The following is a 22,073-nucleotide window of genomic DNA, read 5'->3' as shown; positions in this document are numbered from 1 at the left end:
CTTCCCCAAGAAGGTTCCAGTGTAAGCCTTGACAACTGAGGAGCACAGAAATGGGGGAGAAGAAGCTACCATTACTACTACTAGTAGAAATAACAATAACAATAGTCTTTCTTACATCTGCCTGTATAACAACCTTGTGAAATAGGTCCCTATTATCTTTACGGGACAGATGGAGAACTAGGGCTGAGAAAGGCTGCCTTGCCCAAGACCACACAGCCAATCCCTGGCAGAGATAGCAGTTCCTCGGCTAAAGACTCCCAGAAACAAATTCAAGGCATTGCTCCAGGAAGGAAATAGTACTGATTTATTATTTTATTAGATTTATATCCCATCCTTCCTCCCAGTAGGAGCCCAGGGTGGCAAACAAAAGCACTAAAAACACTTTAAAACATCATAAAAACAGACTTTGATGATGATGATGTACTGCCTTCAAGTCGATCCCAACTTATGGCGACTCTATGAATAGGGTTTTCATGGTAAGCAGTATTCAGAGGGGGTTTACCATTGCCTTCCTCTGAGGCTGAGAGGCAGTGACTGGCCCAAGGTCACCCAGTCAGCTTCATGGCTGTGTGGGGATTCGAACCCTGGTCTCCCAGGTCACAGTCCAACACCTTAACCAGTACGCCACACTGGCTCTCTTTAAAATATATTAAAACAAAACATCCTTAAACACTTTTTTAAAGCTTTAAAACCATCTTTTTTAAAAAAAGTTTAAAAACATGTTAAAAAGCAATTCCAACACAGACGCAGACTAGGATAAGGTCTCTACTTAAAAGGCTTGTTGAAAGAGGAAGGTGCTTTAATTTGCAAATTGCTGGATAGTCTTTCTTACATCTGCCTGTAAAACAACCTTGTAAAATAGGTCCCTATTATCTTTACAGGACAGATGGAGAACTAGGGCTGAGAAAGGCTGCCTTGCCCAAGACCACACAGCCAATCCGTGGCAATCCCTTGCAGTTTATGAAGGATGCTGGGAACTGTAGCTCTGTGAGGGGCAAACTACAGTTCCCAGGATTCTTGGGGGGAAATAATATGCTTTAAATGTATGGTGTGCACACAGCCTTAGGATGCAATCAACACCACTTACCTGGGAGTAAGCCCCATTGAATTCAATAGGGCTTACTTCTGAGTAGACATGGTTAGGACTGTATTGCTAGGCTGCAATCCAATGCACACGTACCTAGGAGTCAGCTAAACTGAACACAGCAGGGTTTACTCCTGAGCAAACAAGCATAGGATTGCATTGTTAACTCCTTTTAAATATGGGCAGTAAAACTCAGCCGATATTACACACCTTGGTGGTTCAGAAATCTGGAATCAGTGGCAATTCGTTCTTCCTCCCTTACCATTGGTGGTATAATAATGCCTACCATGCTTTCCCAGAACCACAATAGCTGTAAAGTAACTCCTGCTAGACACAACTGCAGCAGTCATCCTTGACGGAAACTAACAGCACCGGTAGCAAATCGCCAATAGAATAACTACAGTCAAAACAGGGTCGTGCAGATGAGGTACACATGGCCATTAAACTGCACATGGAAATGCGGCAGTCTTAATATTCGGTTTCATGAGATTCTTGAAGGGTAGTTGAAAAAAGAGATTTCAATTTGTGGGCTGATATATAAAAACATACCCCCAATCCTCCTCCCCTTGACCAAAGGACATACACTTTAATGCATGGATGGGCGACCTCCAGAAGTTGTCCCATCATCCCTGGCCATGGGCATGTAAGGTGTGGGGCTGATGAAAACTGCAGACTGACATCTGGAGGACCACAGTTGACCTGCATTCCCCAACCTGGTGCCTGCAAAAACATCCTACAGGGGTAGGGATCAGGTTGGGGAAGGCTGATCTATGCCTGTATGGGAAAAAACAGGGAGGGCTGAGTCAGGTAAGAGTTTTCTGCAGTAGCTTCTTTGAAATTGACAAGAAAGCCACAGCATTGACTAACCACCCAGAAGACCTCTTAAAACGGGTAAAGAGCCTAAGAATGTTATGAAGGGAAGGAGGTGATCGCTGCCCGGAAGGATTTAGCCTTTACTATCTCTATCCGCCCCGCTATCTTTACAATAAAAGATAATTGGGCTCCTAACTTCTTGATTTAACATTTGTTGATAAATCCTCGAGTTCGCTCTCATCAACACTCATGTGAAGCCGGAAGGTCCAAAACTCTAGTAAAGTTGAGCTTCATTTGACCGGGGGGGGGGGCACAACATTCTTTGCCAGTGTAGTGCCTGGTCGGCTGTCTCTGTGTGCCTCTTAGGAAACTGTCTTTCTGCAAAAAAAAACAGATTCAGCCCTTCTGCTCCACAAAGCCTCGGCATTTTGTGTTTTTCATTTGCATGTATGAAAAAGTTATTTTAAAAGAGGAAAGGAGGCAAAAGCTTTGCTGGTTGACAGTGCACCCGGGGTGGACCGCACCCACCGCTCCACCCTTGGTATGCCACTGTAGGTGGCAGTGGTGTTTGTATGTGTATGTGTGTGCTGAGAGGTGCAATAGCATTGCTGCATTTGTCAGGACAGGGATGACAGTAGTGTAGTGGCAAATTCAGAAGCATAGGGGCTCTTCACGATAATCACAGCCACACCCACTTCCATCTTTTTTTTCTGAGAATGAGATCCTTGTTAATGTAGGCATCCCTAGGAGCCAAAAAACATGAAAGTGTTAGCTGCTGAGAAGAGTCTTACTGGCTCCAAATCAGCAGGAAAGGACAACATAGCATGTTAGAAGACTCTTTGCAGTGGCTAACCCACTCTCCTTTCTTGCTGAAAGAACTTGGCTCATAGGATGCTGGAGACATTGGGACCCTGGTCCCAAAAAAGTAAAGGGTCTAAGACCCCCTGAGTCAACTACACCACTGAGGAATGAAGCAGGGCTTAAGAACATGTACATTTGTTGAATTACATAAAAAGATCCATAACGATAAATGATAAATCATCAAATCCAAGCACTGTATATCATAATATTGGCCATAATTTTGTATGCAACATTCTGGAACAAACAACCACCAGAAACCCCCAAAATGGGCCTCTTAAGGAAACTAAACATTGTTAACAGCCATGCTGAAAGAGAGATTTCAAGTTTAGTGGCTTGTTAAGAGTGCTGGGAATTGTAGATCTTCGAGGGATAAACAATAGTTCCCAGGAGTCTTTGGGGGAAGCCATGTGCTTTAAAAGTATGGTGTGGATGTGACTGGAATCTAAAAGGTGGTTGAATGTGTGGTCACCACAGGAGTACTGAGATTCACAACCTGGTGCCCCAAGCCTCATTCCAGCCTTCACCAACTTGGTCCCCTCCACAACTGCAATTGCAGCCTAATACACCTTGGAGGGTCCAAGGTTGAGAAAGCCTTATTCTGTCACCTGGCTGAGGATAGCAAAGCACTCCTAGAGGAAGAAATTTGCAAAATGTGTCTGGTCATTACTGCTGTGCAATTCTGAGACACCATTTTAACTTTGGTTTGTGTGTCTTCCTGCATTAAGACGTATCAAGAACCACAGCTTTACTGCTACCAAATAAAAGGAACAGTTTCTGGAAGATGATGCAGCAGAATAGTGAGTGTCTCGGCTATCTACATAAAGCAATTCGGACTTACAGAAAAGAACCCCGGAAACCACAGATGCAGAACCTCCAGAGGCCTGCAACTGCCAACATGCCTGCCCCTTAGGCCATGGTGGCTGGGGCTGATGGGAGCTGGGAATCCAAAAACAAATGGAGGGACAGAGTTTCTCCCTCCCTGGACCGACACTTAAATGAATGCACAGGCTATTAAATAAAGCATCAGTGTGCAATCCCATAGCCAGCCTGGTTTGTGGGGGGGGGAGGGGAGTGGGGTGGCAGTGCAGGCAAAGAGATGCTTCCTTCCTCTAGAGCTAGTGAAGAAAAGCTGTAGGGGTTGAACTCTTTCTACCATCATGACAAAGCCCTACGTCACAGCAGAGTCTTTTCCAAAGTCCCTTGCAATCCATCACTGGATCCATCATTCTTTCACTTGGACTCTTTCCACCTTTCTACTGGGCTTCCGGCTCTCACCCATCCGCCACACACAAACATTAGAGTAGGCACAATAGCGACACTTCCAAGCGTCCTCAACATCCACACCTTCGGGGTCCCGCTGCCCTTTCCAGTAGGCTAAGAAATACTGCACTTTGGCTCGGACATCATTCTGGTCGTAAGCCAAGACCTCCGTGCCCAGTGGGGTGCCGGTCTCCTGGTGGATGTACTCAATTTGCAAGCGGTCGATGGGAGGGATCTCCAGCAGCAACAAGTTGAGGAAGAGAAGCTCCAAGAGGTCATGGAAGCAACCCACGGTGAAACCCGCTCTCTGAGCCTGCTCTTGAACGTGGGGTCCAAGCGGCTGCTCTGGCCGCAGGCAGAGGTGATGGATGAAACTATCAGATGTCAGGCACCCTCGCATCATGGCATCAAAGATATACTTATACAGAAAGACCTAGAAAGAATGGAACAACACATCAGCCCTATTTATGGCCTATGTGGGGCTTCCCTCGGAAGCTGCAGGATGCTGTGGGCAGATTGTTAAGTTGAGCACCTGGACGGGTGCAGGTATTGCACCTGTGCTGAGGAAAGTGCACTGGCGCTAAATGCTCAAAACCACTAACCATACTAACAGAACAGTACTGCATAGCAAAGCAGCGACAACGAGGTACAGTGCTTGCAGCAGGGATGGGGAATCTGTGGCCAAACAGATCGGCTCCTTACCTTCTGACCCACCGGTCCAAACTGTTTTCCAGTCCTATGTCTGGAACTTTCTGCGTGCAAAGCAGGGGCTCTGCCCCTGAAGGATACATTGCATGGCTCCATTTCGCTGGGGAACTCAGAAGTTAGGCTGGCCTCCTGTAGCCCATGGCTTATTTGCTCACCTGAAAATAATCCCGCTTTTTCTGCGACGCCGAAGGCATGGAGGCTTGATTCCGGGTCTTCAGCTCATTCAGTTCCAGCTCTCCTTTAGCCGTATAACCCAGCTGGTCAATGATCCCAACCACAAAAATGTCTTCTAGCACTCCAAACACTGGAAATTCTCGTACACGGTGACCTGCCATGAAAGAGGACACCATTAATAACAAAAAAAAATAAGTCCCAGAGGGAGGTGGAAGGTTAAATGACTTGAACGAAGCCCTTTACCTGCTTGTAGGATACGAAGCATTATCAGAAGATTCAGCACTTTGATTGCCCAGGAATCTTCTTGGCTTGTGGTGTGAACCATCACCAGGTCATGGTCTTCCAACTCTGATTTAAAAACCAAAGAGGAAGAGAAGCATTAACCAATTACCCAGTGCAGGCAGCTCCATTAGGCCAAATGAGGCATTGCCCTACCAACCTCCATCTGCTCTCTGACAGTGCCCCCACCCCACCCCAAAGCCTGCATTCCTACTTACAGCCAGTCCAGGGGATAGATCTTCTTAGTCTCAGTGTTGCTTTTGTAGAACTCAACAGAAAGGAGGATGAGTCGGCTCTGCCGTCATTGGCTCTGGCTCCACCTACCATTTGGGCTCCCTGACTCCCGCCATACCAGTCACAGTGAACACCAGTTACCTCTGCAAGAACTCTCAGATAACTTCTTTGCTAAACACCCAATGAAAAAGATAGCTGTCAGCCGTCTTAAAGACCCATCTTCAAAACCGGAGAAAAGAGGGCTTTAAAATAGTTTCTGCTAAGGTTTTTCTTTGAAGGTGATCACCTTCTTAGAAAGTTGATGGGACGAGTGAGACCTGCATCAAAATGTGGTGCAGAGTGCTGTTGTTCGTGATCCCAATGTAACTGGGATCAAGACAAGTCTAATGGAACCTTATCCCAATGTGCCAGCTAAGCCCTCTTCTGGGATATTCCATTTCCTCCTCCCTTCCATGGTCAGTTTCCTAGTAGGTTGGAAGGCAGGGAGCCCAAAAGCAGGTGGAACCAGAGGCAACTAATTCTAGTTTTGTCCCCAACCCTCTGTTGGAAGTGGGGCAAGAGCAACTCCTGTTTTGTTCTTTTTTTTTTTGTGCTCCAGAAGTGAGATAGAGCTAGGGTCCTCCAGATGAACAGGCTTGTTTACCTTTACCTGTGATGCTCTGACTGACTTCCTTCTGTCGCTAGACTGTGACGTCTTTAGGGAAGCTTACCTGCCCCTCCTCCTTCTGCCCTTTCCACTCCTTCCTCCTGTGACTGTCCGGGAGAGAGGAGACATCCCTTTGTCTCTGCTCTCTCTCCTAGCCATGGGGCTAACTCCTACACCTGGGTGTTACGCCTCCAACTTAGTTAGTTAGTGAGAACAAGGTTTGCCTTTCTATCTACTATGTATTTCTATAAATAAAGTAGCTTTTCTTACTTTACTAAGTCTCAAGTCTCAGTGATGCTGATGCAGGGTAAAAGCCTGCTTTCTTAGGTAAACGCACGCACACGCTGGCACACTCGCATTTTAACATCTGCTGTTACTCTGCTCCTGTGGTGCTGCTTTAAATGAAATTAAGCAACACAAACATACACAACCAACACCCTCCTCCCTGCTGAGTTCTACAAGGGCAGAAGGACTCCCTCTAAGGGGAAGAAGGAAACTGATAGGCAGTGCCGTGGAAGGCAGGCAGCAGGGCCGGCACCTGGACACCAGACTTCAGTGGGCCTTCGAAGGCAGCGGCAGTGTGGTGGCACTGCTGGGGGCCTTAAATAAGCCAGGCCATGTCAGCATATTAGCACACTATACCAACATGCCAACCATCACCCAAAATGCTGACATGGCCAGGTCTATTTAAGCCCCAGGCAGCGGCAGTGCAACATGGAAAGTGGTACAGCCAGCTCGCGGCGAGGGGGGGTTGACTGAGAGTGGTACAGCCAGCTCGCGGCGAGGAGGGGCTGACTCAACTGCTGGGCCCTCAGCCAGTGCCCAACCTGGCTGCCTGCTAGCGCTGGGCCTGGCAGGAAAGCAGGTGGAAGCTGCCTGAGGGTCCACTGAATTTAGTGGGGTGGCATCCCACTTTGCCCGAGGATGCCAGCCTCCACTGTGAATCTGTGGCTGTCTAGATACTTTTTGACTCCAGTTTCCATCAGTCCATGCCAGCAATGCCGATGGTCAGGATGCTGTTGGATGTTGCCTGACAGAGTCTGGAAGGCCACTGGATCTCCTGGGCTGGTCTAGAGGGTCATAGATTCTGTCCCCTTGCTATAAATCAAAAGCTTTGTTCGAGAGAAAAACACGTTGTGGGGAATAGAACACAAAGATCAGTACCTCTGGCGAGATGAATGCTCTTTCCTGTGTCCAGCAGTGCAGTATTTTCAGGAAGCAGCAGATTCGGATGCTCTCTCCTATAAACTATTTGCTGTTCACACCACACTTGAGCAGATATATCTGTGACTGAAAGGTAGCGCAGGTGGAACATTTCGAGAGGCACCTGACTTCTTTTTCTCTTTATCACTTCAAGCAAGTTCTCTTTTGCCACATCATCAGGCCCGGATCCTGGGGGATGGCCGATGGAACAGCTCAGCTTTTCTGAATCCCTGGAATGAGTTACAATAAAGACAAAATTCAAACAACTCTCCTACGCCCTCACCCACATCTTCCATGCTTTCTCCTTCCATCTTTTCTAGGGAAGGTACCCACAAGCTGGGCAACAGCAGGCTGCAGCTTCCTAGCTGGCATGCATAGAGGTTTCACTGAGTGATCAATGCAAACAAAATGTTGCGGTGTGGAGTGCCCCTGTTCAGTGCTCCAACCTGCCAGAGAACCATGCCTTTTTTCAAGAGACTCCATTTCTTCCTGCTCCAACACTCAGTGTTCTGCAGGTGTCTTATTGGGGTTGGGGGGGAGGGGTTGTCTCTTTAGGTTTCTTGCTTTTAAAAAATGCTTTGAAGGTGTATCTATTTGACAGTGTGGTGGACTAACTGAAGTGTCAAACTAGGGCAAGAAGAGAGCTGGGTTCAGTCCTAATAATTTTGATGGTGCTTTCAAGCATTCAAAGTGCTTCACCTATGCCATCTTGTGACAGCAATCCTGTCAGAATTAACCTTCCATACTAGGGCTGAGGAGAGCCAGTGTGGTGTAATGGTTAAGGTGTTGGACTATGACCTGGGAAGCCAGGGTTCGAATCCCCACATAGCCATGAAGCTCACTGGGTGACTTTGGGCCAGTCACTGCCTCGCAGCCTCATGAAAATCCTAGATAGCTGGTATAGCACGGTGGGGAGGAGAGCCTGGCTGGGAGTCCAGAGTCTGTGAGTTCAAATCCCCGCTTGTGTCTCCTAGGTATAAAGGGCCAGCTAAAGATCAGCCCCACAGCGAGTGGCTCAGAGGTTATGTGCCCTGCCACACGTACAGCCGTGGGCAAGCAGCATAGATGCGAGGAGCCCAGTTGCCCCCCAGCTGGCAGTTGCAGACAAGGAAGGGGCTGGCTTGGGCAACTGTGGCAAGCTGAGCTGGCCCTAGCCAGCTGGGGAGGACTAGCCTCAGAGGAAGGCAATGGTAAACCCCCTCTGAATACCGCTTACCATGAAAACCCTATTCATAGGGTAGTCATAAGTCGGGATCGACTTGAAGGCAGTCCAGTTCCAGTTCCACTGGGGCTGAGAGCAAGCAGCTTGCCTAAGGTCACCCAGATCTTTGCTGAACTACAACGCCCATCAGCCCCAGCAAACAAGACCAATGCCCTAGAATGATGGGAGTTGTAGTTCAGCAGCATCCAGAGGGGCCAAAGTTTCCTCACACCTGACCTGGCGAACACTGCAATCCAATACGTGTCTACTCAGAATTCACTGAGGCTTTACTCCCAGGCAAGTGGCTATAGGGTTAAAGCATCAGGGTTACCCAAGCCCCACTGAACTCTATGGGGCTTACTTACTGAGCAAACACAGAATTCCATTGTTGTCTCTTAGCCAGGACCAGCTCAGCCCACAATCTCACTAGAGGACCTGGAGCCATCTCTAGACTACCTCGCAGTGTTGCTGTGAGGATAAAACGGGTGCGGGAAGGGGGAAGAGAGAGAGATAAAGGGATCCACGGCAGGAAGGTGGAATTCCAACGTCACACAATCAAAAACCAGCAAGTAAATGCAAATGCAGCTGGTTTCTGAAACAACCACCCCCGAGCAAATGTCCGGGAGAGCGGGAAGCAGAGGGTGAGCGGGTGGGGCTGCCGATCCAAAGCAAGCAAGCCAAAAAGAAAGAAAGAAAATGCCATGGCGGGGGGCGTATGCTTACTCCGGCTCCTCGATTTCCAGGAATTCGGAGTCGCTCAGATCAGAGAATCCTGACGCAGCTCCTTCCAATCCGGAGTCAAGTCCAGACATGTTTTGTTTCTCTTTCTGCCGCTACAAGCGGGGCCTACAAGCGAGGGCGGGAAGGGAGGGGTGGTGCGGAGGAGGCTTTGCTAATGGTACTCTCCGAACCTCCGTTCTTAGCTCGGCCCTTTTCTTCCCATTCAAACAAAAAAATAAGCGCTTGACTAGAGCAACACCTCCTTCAGTAACACCTACTTCAGAGCCTGCTAGAGCCTCTGAAAACCTGAAGCGGGTTTTGTACTAGAGTTGCCAGGTCAGAAGCATCCCCAAACCTGAGAATTTAGAGGCGGGCCCTAGTGATGTCATGGGGCGGGCCTAAGTGATGTCATTAAGCATGATACATTAAGCATCAACGACAGTAGCTTGGAGCATACAATTAAAAAAAATATCTGACTGGAAATTAAGCTAGACATCTTAGCTAAAAGATGGAGCCTGGGTAGGGAGCATTTAATCTAGCCTACTTGCTTTCGGCAAGAAGGGTTTAAGTGTTTTCAGGCCAGAAGTGCTTTTCACCAGGGTTTAAGTGCTTTCACCAGAAGGCCACTGTAGGAAGAAAGGAGCCTACTGTTGTGGAGATGTTAGATGGGACCATTCAGGAGTAAAGATGGATGCTCCTGAAGGCTGCAATTCTAAACACACGTACTAAGGGACTAAGCCCCCATGGAACTCAACAGGACCGACTTCTGAGTAGATATAGTTTGGATTGTGCTGTTGGTAAAGCTTGACTAGGGATCTTCTGCAAAGACATCCATATCCAAGCAGGGTTGGCGGGGGGGGGGACGGGGCGGGCAGAGGAGGCTTTGCTAATGGTTACTCTCAGAACCTCCGTTCTTAGTTCCCTGCCTGGAATGCCCTGCCCTTATGTTTAATGTGGCTGCTCCAAACTTCTTTACAGATTTGACCCTTCAGTTCAGAAAGAGGTCTGAGAAATGAGTAAGAAGATTCTTTAATAATAATAATAATATTTTATTTATCGGTCGCCTATCTGTCCAGGTTAGTGGACACTCTAGGCGACTTACAATAACAAAAAGCTATACATAATATACATATACAAAAACAAACCACAGTCCTAAACAATTTAAAACCAATTTCCAATTAAAACATCATAAAATTAATCCTCCTTAATCCCACAAAAAAAAAAAAAAGCAGCACACAAAAAACAAACAAACACCCAGGCCACCCCAGCCAGCCGGCTTATGTATCCCTCCAAAGAGGGACAGGTGGTAGCAATCAGTCCCAGCTGGCTGGGTACCCTTTCTGTCTGCATAGATGCCCTCATCCTTCTCCTGCGCGCAGCAGAAGCTCTGGGCCAGGTGGGACGCAGTGGCATCTCGTAGAGGACACCCTCCCCTTTCATGGGGTGTATGATTTGTCCTGGCCCAGAGCAGATTTTGGGGTGGGCACCCCCAATTACTTATTTTTCCTGTATGTCTTTTTCTGCTTTGATTTTGTATAGATGCCCTCTTCTGTGCCCTGTGCCCAGCAGAAGCTCTGGGCCAGGTGGGGCGCAGTGGCATCTCGTAGAGGACACCCTCCCCTTTCATGGGGTGTATGATTTGTCCTGGCCCAGAGCAGATTTTGGGGTGGGCACCCCCAATTACTTATTTTTCCTGTATGTCTTTTTCTGCTTTGATTTTGTATAGATGCCCTCTTCTGTGCCCTGCGCCCAGCAGAAGCTCTGGGCCAGGTGGGGTGCAGTGGCATCACGTAGAGGACACCCTCCCCTTTCCTGGGGTATATGATTTGTGCTGTCCCAGAGCAGATCTTGGGGTGGGTACCCCCAGTTACTTATTTTTTTCTATGTGTTTTTGTCCACTTTGATTTTGCATTGATGCACCTGTGCATGCCCGGTGCCCAGCAGAAGCTCTGGGCTGGACGGGATGCATTGGCATCTCATAGAGGACACCCTCCCCTTTCCTGGGGTATATGATTTGTCCTGGCCCAGAGCAGATTTTGGGGTGGGCACCCCCAGTTACTTATTTTTTCCTGTATGTTTGGTCTGCTTTGATTTTGCATAGATGTCCTCCTCCGTGCTCTGTGCCCAGCAGAAGCTCTGGGCCAGGCAGGATGCAGTGGCATCTCGTAGAGAACACCCTCCACTTTCCTGGGGTATATGATTTGTCCTGTCCCAGAGCAGAGTTTGGGGTGGGCACCCCCAGTTACTTATTTTTTATGATTTTATGACATCATTGTGTATTTATGATACTATCAGACGCCTGATGATGTAGATTACATCAATGTATTGTTATTCTTCACGGGGAGAGTCCCCCGATCACAGTGATATATCATACAGGGTACCCCAACATATATTTTGGGGTTCAGAAATATGTTAAGTTTGGTTTGAAGTTGCTGTAGTTGTCAACTCTTCTTTTTTAGTGTTTTGAACTTTCAAGCAAATAAGCAACTGGGAACTAGGAACCAACTTCAGCGTTGTATCAGTTAAATAGATTAAACAGTCGCGGGGGAGGAGCTGATGTTTTGGTGTATATCTCGGGAACCAGACCACCTAGAACTTATTTTTTTTAATTGAAGCTGGGAGTCCGGAGATTAAGGGGTGCTAGCCGGAGAGCCGGAGGGCCCCCCAAAAAACCCAGAGACTCTGGCCGAAAAACGGATACCTGGTAACTCTATTCTGTACCCCCCCCAATACGCTGCATAAGGTCCATCAGCGGCAAAACAGCAGCTGGTGCATGTGTGTCATAGTTGCATTTAATTTTCAAAACAAAAGCCTGAAATATCTCACAAACAAAACAGCTGGTTTCAAAGATCACGAACTGCTTTGTTAAAAAAAAAATTAACATGAGGGGAATGTTGCTATCAATCCCAGCAAGGAATTAAAATAAAATCCTAGACTGTGTTTTAGGAAAAGCTATTGCTTTTTATCCCTCTAAGGAGGAAAAAAATGGCGTCAAGAGTCACCCAGAAGTCGCCCCACCTTTCGAGGGCTTGCTAGTCTACAATTTGTATGTCTATAGCTGGCTGGAAAAATTTGCATTCAGGACTATATTCGTATTGAATGGGAGCTTCCTTCGCTGCGTGCCTGTTTCCGAGCCCTGCGAAAAGTGATGGAGAGGCTCAAGCAATGAAGGGGAAAACTCCCATTATTAGACAGGGCTCAGTCCCGACCAGAGAATATCAATACAGCTTTCAAAGAAAATGAGACAAATAGAGGATGTGACTCTCACTGTTGTTCATGGATGTAATCGTCCAGGGACTCAGGGGGTCTTAGACCCCTTACTATTTTGGGAGCAGGGTCTCAATGTCTCCAGCATCCTGTGAGCATGAAAGGCTCCAGCTGACAAAGGTTTCCCACCTCTGGTTAATAACAGCAGTAGCGTAGTGGCAAATTCAGAAGTGCAGGGTCCCTTGATGATAGTCACAGCCACACCCTCTCCTTCCCCCCCCCGGGTGGAGAATAAGATCTTTGTTAATGCAGCATGTTAGCTTCTGAGAAGAGTCTTCTCAGGGCTGACTCACCTCTTTTTTCACTCTAATTGGCTCCAAATCAGCAGGAAAGGACAAGGTAGCATGTTAGAAGACTCTTCTCAGTGGCTAACATTCTCCTCTTTCATGCTTATTGCCTCCTAGGGATGTCTGCTGCTGTGGGAGAAAGAGGATCTCATTCTCAACCCAGAAGCCAAAGGGGGCAGGGGGCGTGGTTGGGACTAACATGAAGAGACCCTTCACTTCTGAATTTGCCACTTCATTACTGGACATGAGAACATCAGAAGAGCCTGGCTGCTGGATCAGGCCAGTGGCCCATCTAGTACAGCTTGGTGCCCCAAGGGGAAGAAGCCCGCAAGCAGGACCTGGGTGCAAGAGCATTCTCCCCTCCTGTGGTTTCCAGCCACTGGTATTGCGAAGTATACTGCCTCCAGTCACGGAGGGGAAGCCTACAGCTCTCAGTATTCCCAGGCAGTCTTGCCTCCAAATATTGACCAGGCCCAACCCTGCTTCGCTTCTGAGACCAAACAAAGCTGGGCGTGTTCGGGGTGGTATGGCTGTAAGAAAAAGGTCTGCTGCCTTTGGAAAGCCACCCATTGTTTGAAATCAATCAATAAATAAGCTTTGTAGTAACAAAGGTTAGGAATTAGGATGCTGTTTCACATGCAAGCTGAGAATCTCATGTATGTGAGTGTTTACATCAGGGCTGGGCAACATGGAGCCCTCTAGAAGTGGCTGCACTACAGCTCCCACCACCCCTGATCCATTGGCCATGCTGGCTAGGGCTGATGGGAACTGGAGTCCAACAGCATCTGGAGGACCACAGGTTATCCACCTGTGGTGTAAGAACTTCCACATTAGGAATATAGCTGTCCTGGAGAGCCACTTCTACCAGATCAGACTGTTTAAGAAGCTGCCTTACGCTGCGTTAGACCCTGGGTCTGTTTAGCTCAGCGTTGTCAACACTGATTGGCAGTGGCTCTCCAGGGTTTCAGTGCAGAAATAACTGGTCTGTTAGAACTGGCAGAAAGATAAAGAAACATAAGGTTTGTTACTACAAAAAGAAAAAGTCATACATGCTGAAGCAGCTATGCTGCTTGTTCTCAGGGAGCTGTAACTGAGAACAAAGACAAAAAGAGAAGGGAAGGAAGGGGAGGAGCAAAGTCTGCAAAAACAGCAAATGCTTTAGAGGTGGAATCAGCAGATGTATTAATAGATTGCCTTTCTTGTTTATTGCCCCCCAATGGTTCAGGTAATTTGTAACATCTTTTGGTGCTTTACTCCCAACACCCCTTCTGTTCAAGTTCATGAGATTCATCTTCTCACACAGATGTTGGAAGTGATTGCTGGGAAGTGGCTTAGTGAGAATATCTGCAATCATGCCCCCTGTTGGGCAATACTCCATCTCAATAAGCCCCACCCTTTTTCCTGCATGTTCCTCAACATGTGGCATTTCACATCCATGTGCTTCGTAAGTGTGCTGATTCTTTCATTCTATGAGAGTTTTTTTCTCCTTGGTTGTCTTCCTGGATCTACACAGGCTTTGATTCATCTACTCCTAGATCCTCCAATAAATTGACATATGTGCCCTTGCTAACCTTGTTGGATTTTATTTAGGTTTTATTATTGTTGTTGAGATTTTTAATATTTTAATGTATTTGTATGTTTTTATTTTGTACGTTGCCCAGAGTGGCTGGACAGCCAGCCAGATGGGCGACTAATAAATTTAATAAATAAATAAATAAATAAATTTGGACTCGCTGATGTGTTTTTCTGCATTTTGTTTAATATGAAATACCAGCTTAAAGCATTTCATAGATCAGCTTACTGATTACACAAGACTCCGTGTCTCTACACAGCATAACTAGGCATGACTACTCAAGCTAAGATGTTGTCATAGAAATTAGACACTCCCCTTGAGACCATTTAAGGAAGCTCTGGGTGGGCTCTCTATTTGCATGAGGAATGGTTCTCTGAACAGGACTGAGTGAGCAAGCGAGCACTCCTACAAAGAAGTTGAAAAGCTGGCGCTATCTGCTCATGCTTGCCCATCTGCCAGCACATCCTTGGCAGCAAATGCGGTGGCACTTTAGCCAGATTCTCCTCTGACACCACCTCTGGTTGGCTCTTCAACTCCTCCTCCTTTGGAGGGGGTGCAAGCAGTGCTCTAGTGATGAGGCGAGGCTAAGAGGTGGCACCAGGGCCTGTTCATTATTAGACAGGGCTTTTTCAGTCCTAACTGGAACTATGGGGGCAAAGCTGTTACTGTCTATACTGCCGAAGCTATCCCCTGTTTCAACCCCCTCCCACTGCAGCCCATTAGGTCCACCCCCAGAGCCCCAATCATAGTCCTCCTTCTCCTGATAACTCAGCCATGAACTCTCCACAGGACCCATGGCACCATATATCCCTCCTGTGCAAGTCCTCTCTGCAGTCATGTGGTTTGGGCTTATCTGGATAGCATCCATGGAAACGCCACACCAAATGTGGATTGTGGATGTCAGAAGCTGTTTCCCAGGAATGTTCTTTTGGTCCATAGCCTTTCCAGTGGATCAGGAAATGCATCTTGATTTGGTGGAGGCAAGAGTCAAGTTCATGCTCTTCTTGTGCATCAATCACTTCAGGTGTAGGTGTGGTTTTGGATTTTTGGTAAGGGTGAGGTGGTCTCTCCAAGGCCAGGAGTGAATGATGGAACACCGGGTGAATGCTGGCAAGCACAGGCAATAGGCTACAGGGTTGATCTGTGCTTCCACTCTGAAGGGCCCCACTTGTCTTGCTTCTAATTTATGACATGGGGTAGAGATTGATAGGTGATGTGTTGAAAGCCACACCTAGTTTTTAGGGCTCTGTTGATGATGCTGATTGGCTGTTCGCTTGTAGGCAGCCTTAACTTATGTAGCAATTGTTGTATAGCTTGTAGTTCCTTTTTTTTTAATCATTAATTTTTATTCAAATTTTCAAAGACAAAAAACAAAACAAAACAAAAATAATTAAACAATAAAATAAAATGTTGACTTCCGATTTGTCGCAGATCAGTTATAGGTCTACAATATATAACAATCCTGTCTCTTAAATTATATTATAAAATCACTTTCTTCCAGTAGTTATCTTAATTAATCATCAAATCTCATAAACATTACTTTATTCTTCCCACAAAAAGTCAGAGAGGTTTCAATTCCTTGAGAGATATATCTTTCAATTTTTCTCCAAATAAACATGTTGATTAATCCATCTCGTTCAAATCTGTTAGGTCCAATAATTTCAATAGCCATTCTTCCATTATCAATGTTAATTCCATCTTCCATCTTCAATAATCCTGTTAAGTCCAGTAATTTCAGTAGCCATTCTTCCATTATCAATAATCCTGTTAAGTCCAGTAATTTCAGTAGCCATTCTTCCATTATCAGTATCCCATAATAATCTTGTTGTCATAGCCATAGTCCAAATAAACATATAGATTAATCCATCTCATCAAACCTGTTAGATCCAATAATTTCAATAGCCATTCTTCCATTATCAATATTAATTCCATCTTCCATCTTCAATAGTCCTGTTCAGTCCAGTAATTTCAGTAGCCATTCTTCCATTATCAGTATCCCATATTAATCTTGCTGTCATAGCCATAGTCATATAATAAGAGTCTGATGGGAATTTCCTTTATCACAAATATTTCCTTGCCATCAATTCTGAATATGTTGCTGAAATATTGTTGTAAAGTCATATCTCTGTTCTTCTTTTTTACAAAATGCACTGGCTCATCTCTTGAGAATTTTTCCATTGTCACATATCTGTAGTTAATTCCATAGATTTTTTCTATGTCAAACTCCATCACATCATTCCAGTCCAGAAAATTATCCAAGACATTGATAACTTTATCTCTAATATCTTCATTAATTTCTTCATAGACAACGTTGAATTCCAAACAGTAAACTTTGTTTCTAATATCCATAAACTCCAGATCTTTTTCCAATTCCACATTTGTTCCAATCTCCAGGGCTTGTATCTTCCCTTTAATTTTTCTTTTCTCATCTCTAATCTCATCAATCTCCTCTCTCACAAGATCCCCTATTTCTTTAAGCTCCTGCGTCATTTTGCCTAATTCAATTTTCATCTCCTGTCTACCCTGTCTCAGGATTTGTTTCGTTATCTCAATCTCATCCATTATTTTCTGAAACATAATTTCTTCCATGGTCTCAGCCACTTTCCTGATTGCCATTCTTAAAACCACGAAAACAAAACTTATTTCAGCCACAATTGGGTTAATATTCCAGGCTTGATGACATCACAGTGTAGACAGTACAGCCTGCCTTATCTCTTATTTGTTCAGGAATACAAAACAAATTTAGTTCCCAGCTTCAAAACAGTTAGTGGCGTCGTGAACAAGCAGATTCGTCAAAATGAAATAGACCAAAAAGAAAATAGTCCCGGACATATAATACTCCAAAGTTCATAAATCAAATTTACTTATTTTTTTTCCCTCCTCGAAATAGAAATCCCTCTTCCGTTTGTATCTTTAGAATGCACTTCCAGGCCAGCTTTTTGCAATAAAAACAAAGATAAGCTTTTTCAATTTCTTTCCTCCTTAATTTCGTGAATAAAAGAGAAGAGTTATAACTCACCCAGAAATTCTTTATAGCTGATTCATTGACAAATCTCTTTTTGCTGCAACGATTTAAACCAAGTAAAAAAAAATAGAAAGAAGGATGCTTGCCTGTTAAAGTCCATTTTTCTTTGAAGAAAAGATAAACGTGTCGCTTAATCAGTTAGAGCTTGTTGGAAGTCCGTCCGGCATTTGCTGGCTGAAACTTCTCTCATAAATTAATGAAATCCAGTCCTCCCAACAAAAACAGGCTTCTGTGGTTAATCTCTACGTTTCTCCCTGCCCGGGAGAAAATCTTTACCAGTCAAAAAGAACGTTCTGACTGATTTTAAAACTGAAAAATCTTCTTCTGAGATGAGAGCTCATCTCAAAAAGCAGGCACAAGCGAAGTCACCCTTCCCGGAAGTCGTATAGCTTGTAGTTCCTGTATATGTTCTATAGCGGCAGGTACAGCCATTGCGGTGGTGGGGTTCTGAAACAAGTGTGGATGATACCCATAATTGGGCAATGAAAGGGGTCTGTTGGGTGTAAGAGTGTACAGAGTTGTTATAGGCAAACTGCCAAAAGTAGTAAGGACAACAAATTGTCTTGCTGGTAGCTGTGAAGGGCAGCATTGGTCCATTCTATCTGCCCTTCTATCTGAGGATGGTGGTGGAAGATCAATTTCCAGGAATTGGAGCAAGACATGCAGAACCGAGCAGTGAATTGAGGGCATCAGTCCGAGACCAGACTATTAGGAAGGCTGTGCTACCAGAAGATAGCTGAACTGTCTTGGTGTTAGAGACCAGTGCAAGGAATGAAGTAAGCCATTTTACTGAATGTATCTACCACAACAAGAATGGTGGTATTTCTTTGTTAGTGTGGCAGATCTGTGACAAAGTCTACTGTCACCATTCTCCAAGTTCCCACAGGCATAGGCAGAGGTTCTAGTAAACCTGCTGGCAGACCAGGGTCATGTTTAGCTGTCGTACAGGTAGGAAAGGTTTGTACATATTTCTCCACATCATGTTGTACCCGGGGCCACCAAAACTCCTGAGTAACTGCCTTAAGAGTTATGAACTTTCCAAAGTGGCCGGAAGTAGGATTATTATAGCATTGTCTCAATACCTTGGCCTGAAGTTCTCCTGGGGGCACATATAGGGCATTATAGTGATACAGCAGTCCTCCCATTCTCATAAATCCTCGGCTATACTTCCTGGGAGGGATCTTGGATCTCTCACACTCACTCTTGAGTGAAAAGGTCTTATCCTTGAGCAGCTCACAACATTTCAATCCATGGATCTGTACAAGTGACTCTAAAACCTGGCAAAGATGAACACTGTATTTAGGCTTACAAGAGAGTGCATCAGCTCTGTGATTTTGAGCACTTGGGATATAATGTGGAAGTGGAAATGTGCAAAGAATGGGAACATCGCACCTGTCTTTGGTTACATTTCCAAGCTGTCTGGAGACTTTCAATGTTCCGATAATCAGTGTGAACCTTCACCACATGTTGCGCCCCTTCCAGATGATGACACCAAGCCTCAAATGCATCTTGAATGGCCAGAGTTCTTTCTCCCAGATGGTATAGTTTTGTTCAGATTCAATTAATTTGCAAGAGAAATGAGGATAGGGGTGCAATCCACCTCCTTTCTTGGGCCACATCTGAAGCATCTGTTTCTACCATGAATAGCAGGTGAGGTCAGCATGTTGCAAATGGGCTCAGCAGCAAACAGCATTTTAAGATGCTAAAAAGCCTGTTGAGCTGCTTCCATCCATGGAAAAGGTCCTGACCCTTAGAGGCAGTCTGTTGTAAGGGTAGTCATCTTGAAGAAGGTATCTATAAATCATCATCATCAGTAGTTGGCAAACCCCAGGAAACATTGAAGATCCTTTTTAGTTTTGGGTGGGTGCCAAGAAAGCATGCAGTGCACCTTCCCATGGTCTATCTCCACCTCTGACAGGATGATGCGGTATCCTAAAAAGTCTAGAGTAGTTAAATCAAACCCAAACTTCTCCAGTTTGGCATACAGATGACAAGAACATAAGAAGAGCCTGCTGTATCAAGCCAGTGGCCAACTAGTCCAGCATCCTATTTTCACAGTGGCCAACCAGATGCCCATGGAAAGTCCACAAGCAGGATCCAAATGCAAGAACACTCTCCCCTCCTGCGACTTCTGGCAACTGGTTTTCAGAATCATACTGACTCTGACTATGGTGACAGAGCACAGCCATTAATAGCCTTATCCTCCATGAATTTGTCTAATCTTTTTTAAAGCCATCCAAGTTGGTGGCCATCACTGACTCTTGTGGGAATGAATTCCACAGTTTAACTATGCTCTGCGTGAAGATGTACTTTCTTTTGTCTCTCCTGAATCTTCCAACATTCGGCTTCATTGAATGTCCATGAGTGTCAAACGTAGGGGTGCACAGATACCAGCCGCAGGCCAGACCATAAATTTTCCAGGCAGAGTGTTACCATTTGGGAAGTGCCGAAGGGGAATGAAGAGAGTCAAGTCCTTAAGGTAGTCCAATGTTCATAAGCCAAGAGATTCCGATCAGGCAGGGCAGGGTCCAAAGGTACAGGTCAACAGGAGAGCTGGAGTAATGTCTGCAGCAAGGCTTGACGTTGCCTCCAGCGGCGTCACTAGCTGGGTGCGGGGAGTGTGGACTGCACCAGGGTGACACCATGAGAGGGGGATGTCACCCAGAGTAGGGTTGCCATATTGCCTGGTTAGCTGGGTTTTAACTGGATTTTTTGCATGCCACCTGGCGCCCGTTTAGCCCCTTAGCTGGCCCGGATTCTCAGCTTTAATTAAAAAAAAATAAGTTTCTAGGTGGTCTGGTTCTCAAGATATACATAAAAACGTCAGCCTCCCCCCGTTAAATCTTTTTTTAAACTACTGTATAGCACTTCGTAGCTTTAACCCCGCCCATTCAGGATTGCAGCCAATCAGTGAAGCGTTTGGTTGACCTGTGGCAGTGTCTAGTAAACCTCATTGCAAGGCCAGAAAATGGTGTTTTCCCCCCTTGTTTACCTGAAAAGCTCATAAATTGGGTAAGTATATACATTTCCGTTTTTCCCCCTCTTGAGTGTAGGAGTCAGATCCTGGGCAGTATTTTGAAAACCTTCCCAATACTTGCTTTAGTGGGGGTAAAAGCATTGCTAATCCCTTATGTCCAGAGTAAATCCCATTGAATTCAATAGGATTTACTTTTGAGTAGACATGGTTATGAATGTGCTGAAAATCAATGGGACTTTGGAGTGAATGTAAAAAAGAATTGTGTTTGTGTTCTCTTTCTGTCCCCCCCTCTCCAGTCCTATTTTAAAGCAAGTAGGCAGGGCTTACTTAGGTATTACAGTTTTTATTCTGTAGGAAACGAATACTGATTTTTTTAAAACTAATATTGATTTTTCTGCAATGGCCAACTGGTTTGACAATAAACTATTATATGGGCTGTATGTATTTATACATCTGCAGCGTGTGTGCACGTGTATGGAGTCTTTCCAACAGCCCTGTGAGGTAGGGTTGGAAACCAAGGCAGCTCACAACAAGAAATAAAGCCATTTAAAATCCAGTAACCATAAAAACAAGTATAAACAGTTGCAAAACAGTGTAAAGTGGCATGATTCTGAATTTTGGGTTGTGTGAATGAAGTTGCTTATTACTTGAGGTTGCAGTTCTGTCCCTATTTGAGTAAGTTCCACTGAATACACTGGGACTTGCTTCTGAATAAATAAACCTAGGATTGCACTATAAATATCTTTACAGTTTGTGTAAATAATAAATATATTTGATGGTCATGCTTATATAAATATTTCTACATTTATCATATTTTTGGTTTTTGGTTAGGAATCCTGACTGGTTGTGAGATGCTTAGTTTTCTGCCTTACTCATAGGAATCTTGTTGTGGTTGGTATGGTATTACATTTAGGAAAGTTTTACTGCCTTCTGTTTTTTTTTCCTATTTGCATTTCACTTATCTTTAACCTCACTCTGTTACAGCCATAGAAGCAACAGCAGCATATGCAAGATAATTAACTCCCATTAGTGATAAGAGCAAGAACTTATAATTATTATTTTAATTAAAACAAGAGACTTATGAGTACTTTGAAGAGGACCAGATATTTATTTTCTTTCTGAGCCCAGGACTGGGTCTTTCATGATGCCTGGTGGGGGGGGGGAGCAGGAGAGTAGTCGATAAGACAGACATCCTGGCATTGGTAATCTAATTATCAAGGTATGTGTGGGGTTGTTGCACACTTCCAGGCCCAGTTTCATGGAACCTGTGTAGATGTGGTTGATCAAAGGGAGAAGAAATTATGAGTTAAGCAAAGCTCTGCTTTTATAAAACCTAAGAAACATACAGATACTTTGAATGTCTGAGTGCCTGCACCAGTGGAATACTGGAGGAACTTGTAAAACTTGCTGCAACAGTATTTAGAACTGAGCATGTGGTGTGAAAGACTCCTTTTCCTAACATTTTGGCTTCTTGTTTTTCTCCACCCACCACATCTCTGAAATATAACATATATGTAATGGTTAACTGTACTGCTGCCCTGACTTACTTTATGTTTGTTGCTATTTTGTGTTTTTATTATGTTTTTATATTGATTGTGCATTTTTATTGTTTTTATTATATTTGTAATCTATGCTGAGCTCTGTTTTTAACAGCAGAAGGGCAGGATATAAATCCTCTTAATCAATCAATCAACATTCCATAGTGTTGGAAACTAGAGTCTAGGCATTTAAGGCTGAAAATGTTGTCTTTTTAAAAAAAGG

General features: G+C 45.0%; 1 protein-coding gene across 2 annotated transcripts; it reads right to left on the bottom strand.

The window, feature by feature from the left end:
• Positions 1 to 331: 331 nt before the first annotated feature.
• On the bottom strand, positions 332 to 9,529 carry EXO5 (exonuclease 5). 2 transcript variants are annotated; one of them, XM_061604785.1, is made up of 6 exons: positions 9,187 to 9,275; positions 8,829 to 8,931; positions 7,224 to 7,492; positions 5,144 to 5,248; positions 4,882 to 5,054; positions 332 to 4,451 (listed from the first exon to the last, which is right to left on the bottom strand). In XM_061604785.1, exons 2-6 carry the CDS (start codon positions 8,906 to 8,908, stop codon positions 3,981 to 3,983), a joined length of 1,098 nt encoding a protein of 365 aa, XP_061460769.1. In that variant the 5' UTR covers positions 8,909 to 8,931; positions 9,187 to 9,275; the 3' UTR covers positions 332 to 3,980. The 2 variants fall into 2 exon arrangements, with proteins under 2 accessions (XP_061460769.1, XP_061460768.1); XM_061604784.1 differs by lacking the exon at positions 8,829 to 8,931 and having other exon boundaries at positions 9,187 to 9,529.
• Between the last annotated feature and the right edge of the window lie 12,544 nt (positions 9,530 to 22,073).

Source organism: Rhineura floridana, chromosome 21 (genome assembly GCF_030035675.1).
Source record: "Rhineura floridana isolate rRhiFlo1 chromosome 21, rRhiFlo1.hap2, whole genome shotgun sequence".
Taxonomy (NCBI): domain Eukaryota; kingdom Metazoa; phylum Chordata; class Lepidosauria; order Squamata; family Rhineuridae; genus Rhineura; species Rhineura floridana.
Note: the sequence above shows the minus strand (reverse complement) of the source record. Positions and strands in the feature narration are given on the sequence as shown.